The sequence below is a fragment of the Dendropsophus ebraccatus genome, chromosome 1, assembly GCF_027789765.1.
Source record: "Dendropsophus ebraccatus isolate aDenEbr1 chromosome 1, aDenEbr1.pat, whole genome shotgun sequence".
NCBI lineage: Eukaryota > Metazoa > Chordata > Amphibia > Anura > Hylidae > Dendropsophus > Dendropsophus ebraccatus.
In genome coordinates, this window is record NC_091454.1 from 20,303,982 (window position 1) to 20,316,683 (window position 12,702).

General features: G+C 42.3%; 1 protein-coding gene across 1 annotated transcript in view; it reads left to right on the top strand.

Annotated features, from left to right (window-relative positions):
- The window catches only part of BLTP3B (bridge-like lipid transfer protein family member 3B), a 62,993-nt gene that overhangs the window by 33,792 nt on the left and 16,499 nt on the right, over window positions 1-12,702 (top strand). Inside the window, exons 10-15 of the mRNA XM_069968728.1 lie at window positions 99-281; window positions 1,319-1,431; window positions 6,397-6,538; window positions 8,931-9,124; window positions 10,032-11,410; window positions 12,248-12,414. Coding sequence (XP_069824829.1) covers window positions 99-281; window positions 1,319-1,431; window positions 6,397-6,538; window positions 8,931-9,124; window positions 10,032-11,410; window positions 12,248-12,414 — 2,178 coding nt within the window. The remainder of the gene's footprint in view (window positions 1-98; window positions 282-1,318; window positions 1,432-6,396; window positions 6,539-8,930; window positions 9,125-10,031; window positions 11,411-12,247; window positions 12,415-12,702) is intronic.

Genomic DNA, 12,702 nt, shown 5'->3' on the forward strand with positions numbered 1-12,702 from the left:
CCCCCTATTTCTTTACTTCCCATTTCCGTCAACTGACGGTCATGACCATCATTGTTCTCTTATACTCATGTTCCCCCTCCCCCACCTCATGTTCCCAGTTGACAGCTGCAGCCACTGGATGTATTATGGAGACGCCACAAAGACGCGATGCTCGTGGGCGGAGGAGCTGCTCCAGGAGTTCAAGTGTAATGCGGATATGCTGAAGCAAGCCGTGAAAGATCACAGTTCTGGGTCGCCTACAAAATCCATGTCCAGTATATCCCAGCAGTATGGACACCCAGGTGAGATTTACGGGGAGTAGCCGGTCTTTGGTTTACTTAAAGGGGGTTTCCACTAATCTGGGATTTTTCCAGGTGTCCAGAATTAGGGTACCTTCCATGTAGTGTGAAGTTCTATGGGGCTACATATCGCTGCAGCCCCCAGCCCGCGGCACTGTGTGAGGCTCCCGGCTCCCCTCGCTCCCCATCAGCTAATCAGTGCTGTTGTGCACTGATTGGCTGATTTGCTGCTGCTCTGGACAGTTCCTGACATGGACAGAGGTGGCAGCAGAGAGCACTGTGTCAGACTGGAAAGAAAACGCCACTTCCTGCAGGACATACAGCAGCTGATAAGCATGACTTTAGATTTTTAAATAGAAGTAAATTACAAATCTGTTTAACTTTGTAAAACCAGTTGATTTGAAAGAAAAAGATTTTAACTGGAGTACTCCTTTAACCCCTAGACGACCTAGGGTGTACAGGTACGCCCTGGAAGTCTGTCCCCAGACGACCGTGGGCGTACCTGTACGCCCTGACCTATGAAGCCCGCTCTAAAGCGGAGCAGCCGGGCCCTCACCATTAATGACAGCTTGCAGCGATCGTGCTGCAGCGTGCCATTAACCCCTTAAACGCCGCGCGCAACCACAGGGTTTACGTGTAAGTGACAGGAGGAGTCCCCTGTCACTTAATGATCGGGACCCCCACAGTGTGACTGTGGGGGTCCCAATCGTTGTACGGGACCGCCGGAGGTCTCTCACCTTCCTCCATGCAGCATTATAATAAAAATATAACATACCGTAGCGTGCGTAATTAAAATATAACAAGTGTCATCACTAACGGTGAACGGCGTAAACGAAAAGAGTGCAATGTTATTCCGCATCTAGAATGACTCCATATGTAATTCGCTTCACCATCACTTCTAATACAGTATGTGTGTGTATATATATATATATATATATATATATATATATATATATATATATATATATATATATATATATATATATATATATATATAATTATATGCCTATATCTTACTTGTGATCTGTTTCTCTCTTTAGGGTCTGAGTGCAGTGGGAAAGGGTCTTTTCCCACGGCAACATTAGAGCAGCTGAAATCCAAGCTCATGTCCAGCTCTTTTGTGGTTAGACTTGCTGATTTTAACATTTATCAAGTGAGTGACCTATTGTATTGCAAGTATATTTTTATTGTATTATATTTTATCCTGATTTTATATTATACCTGTATAATTCCTGTTTTTTTTTTTAACCATTACTATATATGCAGTGTCTTCTGTTTCATCCCAGCTCTGTCACATTATTATATCTAGGTCATGTGACCTCTGATCAGCCACCATCTTCAAGCTGCCTTCTCACCCATTACAAATTTGATATCCATCCCATGATGCATTAGCACAGTATCACATGGGCAGATACAGCCAGTACCATTACTGCTACTGGGAGAACAGTAACCCCTCCTCTCTATAGATCTCTAAATAAGATAAGAGACTATGGGGGAGATTTATCAAAGATGGTGTAAAGTGAAACTGGCTCAGCTGCCCCTAGCAACCAATCAGACTCCACTTTTCATTCCTCACAGACTCTTTGGAAAATAAAAGATGAAATCTGGTTGCTAGGGGCAACTGAGCCAGTTTCACTTTACACCATGTTTGATAAGTATATCCTATAAGTATACAGTGAACTGTGATCTCATCTATTATAACTGTGTGGCACAAGTTGAATAATCATGATCAGTAACCCAAATAGGAATTTCTGTCTATCCTTGTGGAGAGTGTGTGTGTGGAACAATCATCATATAACTGAGATGGTGAGCGCAGAAACACATGTAACTTTCAGGTGGGTCGCCATGAGATCACGTGAGCAAACTATAGTAAAGGATTCCGGGAATTCTTAAGGAAACGAGGTAATAACAGCTGAATTATATATATTGGCATTCTAACTGCATAATAAATAACAGGAAAAAAAATCTGAGTGTGCTTCTGTGAGGGGTTAAATAGGAATATATCTTTCACGAGTGCATTTTAGCCCTGAGACATAAGCGTTTATGTCTAATGTAAAATCTATAGATGCAATTTTCCATTCCATATCATATCTGCCTCCCAGCATCCTTCCTCCTCCAAGAATGTAATTTCTTGCAGATGGGATTTATGGATGGCTGGACGGTGAGAAGAGGCTCCAGAGGAGAGCTAGCAGGAAACCAGCGTGTGCAGAATAGACACAGTCATATGAGATACTGACAGATGAGGAGCCCAAAGAGGCAACTTCTATCATTTAGTTTTATTGCCTCTTTCCTGCCTTGCAGTGTTTAGAATTGTAACCCACGTATATTCATTTTTAAGAGCCCATATACGTCTGTGTGTCTATCTGTTTTTCTATCTGTCTATCTATGTATCTCCTATGTATCTCCTATGTATCTCCTATGTATCTCCTATGTATCTCCTATGTATCTCCTATGTATCTCCTATGTATCTCCTATGTATCTCCTATGTATCACCTATGTATCACCTATGTATCACCTATGTATCACCTATGTATCACCTATGTATCACCTATGTATCACCTATGTATCACCTATGTATCTCCTATGTATCTCCTATGTATCTCCTATGTATCTCCTATGTATCTCCTATGTATCTCCTATGTATCTCCTATGTATCTCCTATGTATCTCCTATGTATCTATCTATCTATCTATCTACAAAAAGGATCGCCCACAGCACTCCAGATAAGTTGAAAATTCAAAAAAAGTGTTTTATTCCATGATGGTGCAGCACAGCAAACAAGTCAAAAGTGCGACGTTTCGACGACCTACCGTCGTCTTTTTCAAGCATGACTAACAGAAAACAACAGACCTCTTTATACATGTGTGGTAATTAGTGCAGGGACGTGATTGGTGCACAGGTGTTGGATTAATCAGAGTTTGACAGGCAAACACAATGTGAATACATTCTGAGTGTATAATAAAAAAAGTGAAAAATTAGTGTGTAGTAATTTTTTTTATTATACACTCAGAATGTATTCACATTGTGTTTGCCTGTCAAACTCTGATTAATCCAACACCTGTGCACCAATCACGTCCCTGCACTAATTACCACACATGTATAAAGAGGTCTGTTGTTTTCTGTTAGTCATGCTTGAAAAAGACGACGGTAGGTCGTCGAAACGTCGCACTTTTGACTTGTTTGCTGTGCTGCACCATCATGGAATAAAACACTTTTTTTGAATTTTCAACTTATCTGGAGTGCTGTGGGCGATCCTTTTTGTATATATTTTGGAAGTCTTGGTCAAGACCACCTGCTGGCACCCTCCTGCAACAAGTTGTGCTGCTCTAGCTATACCTATACTATCTATCTATCTATCTATCTATCTATCTATCTATCTATCTATCTATCTCCTGGGTATCATCTATCTATCTCCTGGGTATCATCTATCTATCTCCTATTCATCTAAATTTTCCCTATTTAAAATACCTTCTTGAAAAGGCTTCCCTATTCCCACTTTAAACAACTTATAAACTTTAGTTGAAAAAAGTACCTTGCAAACCGGTACAAACAGTGCTCAGGTACTTAGTGAAAAAATAACAAAATCATTACTTCAACAGATAGATAGGTGAGTTGATGGAATTAACGATAACAGGAGATAGGGAGCGGATAGGAGGGCCCTTGTCTAGTGTACTTGGTACTCAGCTGAGATGTGGTGAAGTGTTGAGAAGTGGATGAATCTAGTTATCTCACCTAACTGCCTTCTGCCCCACTGTGTCGGGTGACCCGTCCTCAGGGGTAGTACGAGTGCTGTGTAAGCGTGACATCTAGTGGTTGGAGTAAGGAACAGCGGCCCCCTGTCCTAACCTGTGATTTTAGAGCGAAACTGTGTAACCAAGGTGTAAGAAGAGAAAAGAAAACACATAGGGGGATACTACACTTGTGCTGCTTGCCCTGGCCGTCGCATCCTGACCCTGCTCATCTAGACAGGACACGCAGTACATTCAGACTTGGGCCACCAGACTTGGCTTCACCAGCGAGACCAGGGATGTCCATTCAACTCCTCTATGGGGACACACTAGCTCTGTACTTATCTAGCCTTATCCTGCTGGTATCTGTGGATTATTAATATTATTTACAATTGGACCATGTCAGCATGCCCTTAGATTGCTACTTTTAGGTTCCTTCATGCATGCAGGATATTTAAAGGCTTCAATTTGACACCAAGCTAGTAGAGATTTATTAACCCCATACTTGCCTGTCCCTGATACTATACCTATGGTCTACATTGGAGATTTCTGTATCTATGAGTATCTCCATTATCAATTAGTCCCAGTCTGTTCGAGGACACACTGGGGGAGATTTATCAAACATGGTGTAAAGTGAAACTGGCTCAGTTGCCCCTAGCAACCAATCAGATTCCACCTTTCATTTTCCAAAGAGTCTGTGAGGAATGAATGGTGGAATCTGATTGGTTGCTAGGGGCAACTGGGCCAGTTTCACTTTACACCATGTTTGATAAATCTCCCCCACTGTCTTCTCCTGGGTATCTAATAACACATCTGTATACACCATAGTACCACCTAGGATACTTACTTTTATGGGAGGACCAGGACCAATAATACCACAGTGACCTGAGAAGTTACCTTACCACAGACTTTGACCTGTCTATCCCTGGGCCCTGATGAACCCAGTTCAACCTTCTGGGGGAAACACGTTGGGGAAATGGTGTCAAGTCTCAGCTAGTCCACAGGGACCAAATGGACTGGCATATTACTCCATAAAGGATTTTCACTGTTCTCTGAACTAAATTATCTGCACAGGCCACACCAATTACACCTTAACAAATTAGGGCCTAGTGATCGGACACATTTTTTAGGAATACTTTTACCCAATAAATATATCTGGTAATTGACCAGAAAGTTCTTTTTTATGACAATTCAATAATAAAACAAAAGTTTTAACTATACTTACCTGTCAACCAGAGTAGTCATTTTTTCTTTTCTTTTTACATGTGCTACTAGGAATGAATAACAGTTCTCGCAATTTCCGGACTAGACGTTAGGGCTGTCAACCGTAAGTGATAGGCAGGGCCGGGACTTTCTCTGTACATGTACTTTGGAGGAGAAGATCCAGCCTCTTTGGCACTTTATGAGCCAAGACATTAAAAAGCTGTTTTTTTTTTTGTTTTTTTTTTGGCAGAAGTATAGCTCTGTCCACTTCCTGATGGCTATTTAGGGCTGTCAACAATTTTGGATAGCTCAATGTGTAGAAACGATGGCCAAAAGTTATTCAGAAACTGGTGTAAACCAATCACAGCTCAACTTTTATATTATCAGAGCTGAGCTGTGATTGGTTGCTTTGGACACTTTTTAAAAAATTGTGACCTATTCCTTGTAAAAAAAAAAAAAAAAAAAAAAAAAAAAAAAAAGGCTGTTCCACTGTCCATCGTCATATTTATTGTATAGTTGTAATTTTTGCCATCTTCACACTGTAAAACAAAACTATTTACATACTGTGGTGCCACCTGGTGTTCAGAATGTATAGCAGTGTGCATGTCCACCTACTGAGCTGAGATTGGTGGACACACATGCTCAGTCTGTATAGTGCAACCAAAGCTGCCAATAGAAATGGCTTTGTGTGTCAGGGAAGGAGTATAGCCTCATAGTAACATTGTGAACGCTCTGTTTGCTGGGGAAATATTATTAGTTGCTAGAAGGGGAAGGAGACTGATTCTACCCAGCACCACCAAGGGAGAAACATGGGGGGAGATTTATCAAACATGGTGTAAAGTGAAACTGGCTCAGTTGCCCCTAGCAACCAATCAGATTCCACTTTTCATTTTCCAGAGAGTCTGTGAGGAATGAAAGGTGGAATCTGGTTGCTAGGGGCAACTGAGCCAGTTTCACTTTACACCATGTTTGATAAATCTCCCCTATGGACGCTAAAAGTGCTGAAAATTTATTTTTATGCTTTAAATTACTTTAAAATATCTAATATCGCAATTCGCCCCTTAGTTATAATAATGATTCCTGGGACCCCTTTAAAGAGTCTTTAAAGGTTCAATACCGTATTTGTTCCTATATATTTTTCTCTATTACATTCCCTGACACGCATGTTATAACCTTCTGTCTTGCAGGTGTCCACAGCCGACCAGTGTCGATCTTCCCCTAAAACTATGATTTCCTGCAATAAGAAGAGCTTGTATCTTCCCCAGGAAATGTCTGCGATTCATATTGAATTTACTGAATATTATTTCCCAGATGGAAAGAATTTCCCCAGTAAGAACGGATTCTTTTTTTCCTGAATAATTTAATGTGAACCCTGAAGATATATTAGTATTGGGTTCACAGGTTCTATCCTGTAAAACCTGCTAAAACCTGAAAAATGACATGTGGCTAAAAAACAACAAATACTGGCTGGGTATTCCTATTTCGCCCTATCTGCAGTATCCATTGGCCATGAATGTGCCCTACCGACCTATTATTTTGCATTTGTCTATCTTTGGCGGCTCCATAGAAATAGAATGGAGCAGTGAGATGCTGTCATGGCCTGCCACATTTAGATTTCAGGGGCCCCAGCAGTCGGACCTCTCGTGATCTTAGTTATGCCCTATCTTTTGGATAAGACTTAACATGTCAAAACGGGTCTACCCCTTTAAAGGTGGTTTTTCAGGATTAGAAAAACTCAGCTACTTTCCACGAACAGCGCCACCCCTGTCTTCAGGTTGTTTGTGGTATTACACTTCGGCTTCATTCACTCCAATGGAACTGATCTGCAGGCGGCTGTGTTTTTGAAATCCTGGATAACACCTTTATGAATTCCTCTGGGTTCCTGAAAGCAATGGGAGCTCCTAAAGGAAGGAAATTATATATATGTGAGTTTTCTTCCTATAGGATTGGTATGTTTATTTCTCATGAAACATTTCCCTCTTCATTGAGAATCAGCTGGTGGGTCGCCTGTCTGACAAAGATGTGATAATTGCTGATTGTTTCCTTTAGTAATTTGACAATCTGCTATGTATATTGATGAAAAACTCAATGGGGCGAAATTGCTTATATAGTGTAATACTCAAAGAGACTGTCAGCAGGTTTATTTTGTACAGAGCAAAAGCAGCTGAATTTCTGCGCTGACATTTCAGCCGTTAAAATAGGTGCAGAGCTAATTTCCATTGTGTTGAATGGAAATTCTGCTCTGCAGTTCACACGGTGGAATTTCCGCACTGAACGCTCCGCGGCTAATCCGCTGTCCGCCAGAAGAATGAACATGTTCATTCTTCTGCTAGCGGAAGCCTATACAAACCAATGGGGCTCTGATTTTCAGTTTCAGCACGGAATACAAGCGTAATACAAGCGGAAATTACGCGCTGAATCAGCGCGGAAAGGGGGAAAAAAGGGGGGGAGGAGGATTCTAGTATATATTCTGGTATAGTCTAGTTTACTCGCCAAATACTCGCTGAATTTCAGCGCTGAATGCATGCGGATTCAGCGCGGATTCCTCAAGTATTCCGCGCTGAATTTGTCAAGAGCTGATTACGAGCTGAACACTTTCCTAGCGGAATACGCAGGGATTCTGCTTACATTCTACTTATATTCTGCTCGGAATTCAGCGTCAGTTGATTTCAGGCGGAAATATTTCCTCGCGTAATCCGCCCCTTTTGCTCTGTGTGAACGTAGCCTAAGGGTAGCATAAACTAGTGACAGAGATGCTGAACAGAATGTTGCATCACTTACACTGTTCTGTGCAGCTGATCGAGATTTCCTCCTGAATAACATGGACAATAAGTAGTCCTCTCCATTATGTGCATGAGCTCAGTAGTCCTGGATATTCATGAGAAGCAGAAAACTCCGCCCACTAAACAGAATGATGTGTGTAATACACCCATCTGTTCAGCATTTCGCTCACTTAAGAAAGCATAAACCTGCTGACAGGATTCCCTTTAAAGTGTAAACTTGGAAAGTGCTCTAGATGTGTCATAAAGGCTTTAATAAATTGTGTGCATCTCTAGACTTTCTAGTCTATTATTTGGCTTGCATTTCACCAAATTTGTAGAGCAAATTGTGCTCAGGCCACACCCCTTCACTGCTAGGCCACACCTCTTTATTGGGCAAGGTGTAAAGGTGTCTAAAACACACAGTAAATGTGGTATGCATGGTATTTTGGGGGCAAATTACAATAGTAAATGGGCTCCAATGTGTTAAAAATAATTTGGCTCTGTTCACATTGTGCTTGAACCACAAAGTCAAAGGCATTTATATATATATATATATACACGTATATGTTGTATTTCCCAGCGTAGAGGTAGTTTCAGCATATATAGACTTGCGAATAAAACCGTAGATTTTACTTGAACAACAATAGGTCGTCAACGCGTTCTTAGCCGCGTTGCATGACTTTATTTTCACAGCATGCATCTATGTCACCCCTAAATTTCCCAGGTTAAAAAACATAAACCGCATATAAAACAAACAAACAAATACTCTTTTGACGTCTTTTGAGTGAATGGGGCCCTATTGATACATTAGGCAGATGTGATGGGAACTATCCTTACTCCTATGCCGAACAGGCCCAGAAAGCACAGTGTGAACAGAGCCGTACTCTAGATTTCATATAGGCTTAAGCTGGAGTGTTCTTTATAGTGCAATAATCATAAAATCCTATTATTTCCCATAGTTCCAAGTCCCAACCTCTATGTACAGCTGAACGCCCTGCAGTTAACTGTGGACGAGCGAAGCATTTTATGGCTAAACCAATTTATCCTGGACCTGAGGCAGAGCGTGGACCAGTTTATGGCGATGTACATGCTGAACGACAGCTCAAAGTCAGACGAGCACATCGATATCAGGGTAGACGGCCTCATGCTGAAGGTAAAACAAGACTGCGTCGACTGCACAAACACCACTGAATAATTCAGCTTGATATTCCGCGTGGAATGGCTAATCTAGACATAAATGATAGATAAAAGTCATGTATATTTTATAACGCCTCACTGGGCCCGCAGTCAATTCCTTTTTGATGACTATACAAAATTCGGCCTTATTTTTCGGGCTTTGGGGATGTTGTTTGATGAAGAAGCATGCCTGGTTATATAGGAGGCTCCAGATTACCTGAAATGCTGTACATTGGGTTCTAAGACCCCCAATCCTAACATCTCACTAGTGCCCCCCCCGTTGTTGGTGGTGATCAATAATGTTACAAATAGTGCACCGTTCTCCATCTTTAGTGGCCAATTTAGTGCGTCAGCCTTCAGCCTGGCTTGGATTCCCCCCACCATAGTCCAGAAGAAGGCAACCCCAGTTGTAGGTGGCTTTGTATCCAATCATTTATCACTAGGAGATTTTTCTCATAGGATAGTGAAAGGGGATTAAGTGTCAGAGACATTACTGAGCTGCAGCATGTGCGCCTCCTCCTTCCCCACCTCCCCTGCACTAAATGATTGACATATACAGGTTGGTTTTCAGATTTCAGCCTTGTACACCAGTCGTATAAAGGAGGGGGCAGGCATGCATGCTGCAGCTTGGCATTCCTTGACACACGAGCTCTGAGCATTGTATAGATCTGACAGAATCTCCCCATGTCAAAAGGATAAGGCATTAAAAATAATACCCAACAGGTTTCTCTTGGGTTTCAATGAAATCGGTGGATTCGGCAACGTTCTCTGAACTAGAACTTTCAGCGCTTCGAACAGTTCAGCCTTTCTGCTCACTACTAGTTTGAAGATGTTCTTGGCCATTCTTATTAGTGTTTCCCTAAAGTCCTCTTCTTTCTCCGCAGTTCATCATACCCTCCCAAACAAAATCCGAATGTCACCACGATCAGCCCACAGCCATCAGTATCCAGACGTCCGAGATGATAGCAAGCAACACCAGGCAGTCTCCAAACTGTAGGCGTTCTGACCTTGAAGCCATATTTCAGGACTTTAAAGAATACCCCTTCTACTCCAAATCGTTCACCTCCTTCCCCAGGTCCGCAGACAGTTTCGACCTCCTGCACCCCATATTTCAGAGGCACGCTTTTGAACAGGACACTAAAATGCACGATGTATACAAGGGATTCATTACACCAAAGTTGGACACCAATGCACTAAAAACTTCTGCTGCTAAGGACATCTGGGTTATACATTTCACACAGTTTTGGGTTGACTATGAAGGGATAAAGAGCGGTAAGGGCAGGCCGGTAATTTTCGTTGATGCTTTCCCACTTTCAGTCTGGGTTTGCCAGCCTACGCGTTTCGCCCAGGCTCAGAAACAGATTGCCTTGAACTGTGATCAAGTTAACCTTTCTAAAAGCGAATCGACAGACTTTGCCGGTCGTATCCAGCGCAAAAAACTTCTGAAACAATATTACAGTTCCGATATGGATGGCAGGAGCACCCCACTACAGAAGTCGCAATCCCTAGACAGTAGTCTGTCATCCAGTCCTGCCCGTGAGCCTCCTGAGGCGGACATCCAGGTGCTGGCGCACATACAGAAACACGTCAGCCTACAGATCAATCACTACCAATATGTTTTCCTAATGCTGCTCCAAGATTCACTAAAGCAAGTCATGGACAATCTACTCAAGGACGTGGAGGCAGTGACTGGGAAACCAGCCGAGGAGACCAAGTTGTCCATAGGCGCCCTGCTAAAAAGTGCTGAGGTTTCTTTACTACTACATCCCTTACCGGAGGACAATATGTCCCATTGCCCTCTCTCCCGGGAAGGTAGCCCCATAGTGGACAATAAAGAAACTCCTCCACCAGAGGGTACTCAAGATGTCGACGTGGGTAATCCCCCTATGGATTTACTCATGGACTCCATCAGTGGTGACTCTGGAGCAATACTAGAACCCAAAAAGATTGATTTGCCCGAGACTTTGATGACCAAGTCACCCAGCGACACTGACATCCTGAGAAGGACGCCCAGTTTAGAAGGCGGCTCCGATAGGACGTCGCTAAAAGCTGAAGACGGAGCTTTGAGTCAGGTTATTAATGTTAATGGCCTTAATGATGGCGGCCACTTCAGTAGTGATGACAGCATCTCCAACCCTGTCAGAGATCTGGAAGAAACCGGTAGCCTTCAAGCTGTAATAGAGTCTGTAATAGAGACTGTAATGGATAATCCCCTCCTCAATGAACATTTTTTAGAGCCGCAGAAGAAGCACACTGACAACAGGTAAGAACACAATGTGCTTATGTCTTAAGATGATCTGTATGAATCTGTCTTGCTTTAACCTAGACTTGAAGGCTAAAGTCCTCGTATTGGATATTAAGTTAATCTTACTTGGTGTTCAGTGTTGCCTATTTCTTGTGGCTTCTATTCTTCGGGCTATATCGTGTTATGTCCTGAGGTGTTGCTTCGCATTGAGGAGACCTAGCTGGTGCACAATGCTTCATGGGAAAACAGATGCAAATTAGTTCTCCTCCCTACAAGGAGAAAACTGACTCTCTAGTGCCACCTATAGATAACTATCCAGTATGTCAGTGTCCAACTTTGAAATGTGACGAGGAACATATGTAGATAGCTGGTTCTTGTTCTTGGTCAATACTGGTTGGCTGGGTTACAATGACGACTATGGTGTAGCTCAAAGGGTACTGGGTTTAATACTCCAAGGGAAAAGAATACAAATTATCTAACTTTTTGGAGGGTCCAGTACCACCATATCAGCATCAAAGACATCTATCTGGTCAACCAGTGCCATACTCCGTAATGACAAGGGACAAAAGCCCTGAAAGAGCTGTTTGCTTGATGGCATGCCTAGTTTGGCTGGTATTTCTCAAAGCTGTTTTTGGACATCGACCTACCATATGTGTTAGATAACTATAGGTGGCACTAGAGAGACCGTTTTCTTGCTATGCCAGTCTATGCAATAGAAAAAAACACTATTTACTTCATAGAACCGAACACAGAAAAACGATGACTTTTTATTTCTGCGTGATTTATTTACTATGCATTTTTTGACGTTTATTATTTAAATTTTTTGAAACTTCGTTTCCATGTATTTTTGTTAAGTGGAACCTCTAAGGAACGCTGCTCGTCCAACCTGCCTACCTTCTCTGTTTCTTACAAGAACATGAAGCGGACTCCTTCGCAGTTCTCCTTGGACAATATCTCCATCGACAGCAACATGCTGGATGAGCATTTGGTGGAGAGTGATGGCAGTGACCCCATGGAGGCAGGTAGGAAGGAGTCAGTTCCTAGTTAGGAGTCCTTTTCCTGTCTTCTAGGATGGCCACCACTGAGCTGGGTAACATGACTTTATTACAAGTTATAACTGTGTGGAAGATGGACATGTGACTATGACCCAGGGCTGGGTGCAGAGCTCCAAATTTCTTTGATTTCTTTACATAGCCATACATAATAAAAACAAATCTGTCTGTCTGTGGCCACCTGTAGAGGGAGCTCTCTACATTCTGATGTATACAGTTATCGAAACATTAGTTGTATGGAAGAAATTATATCTACCT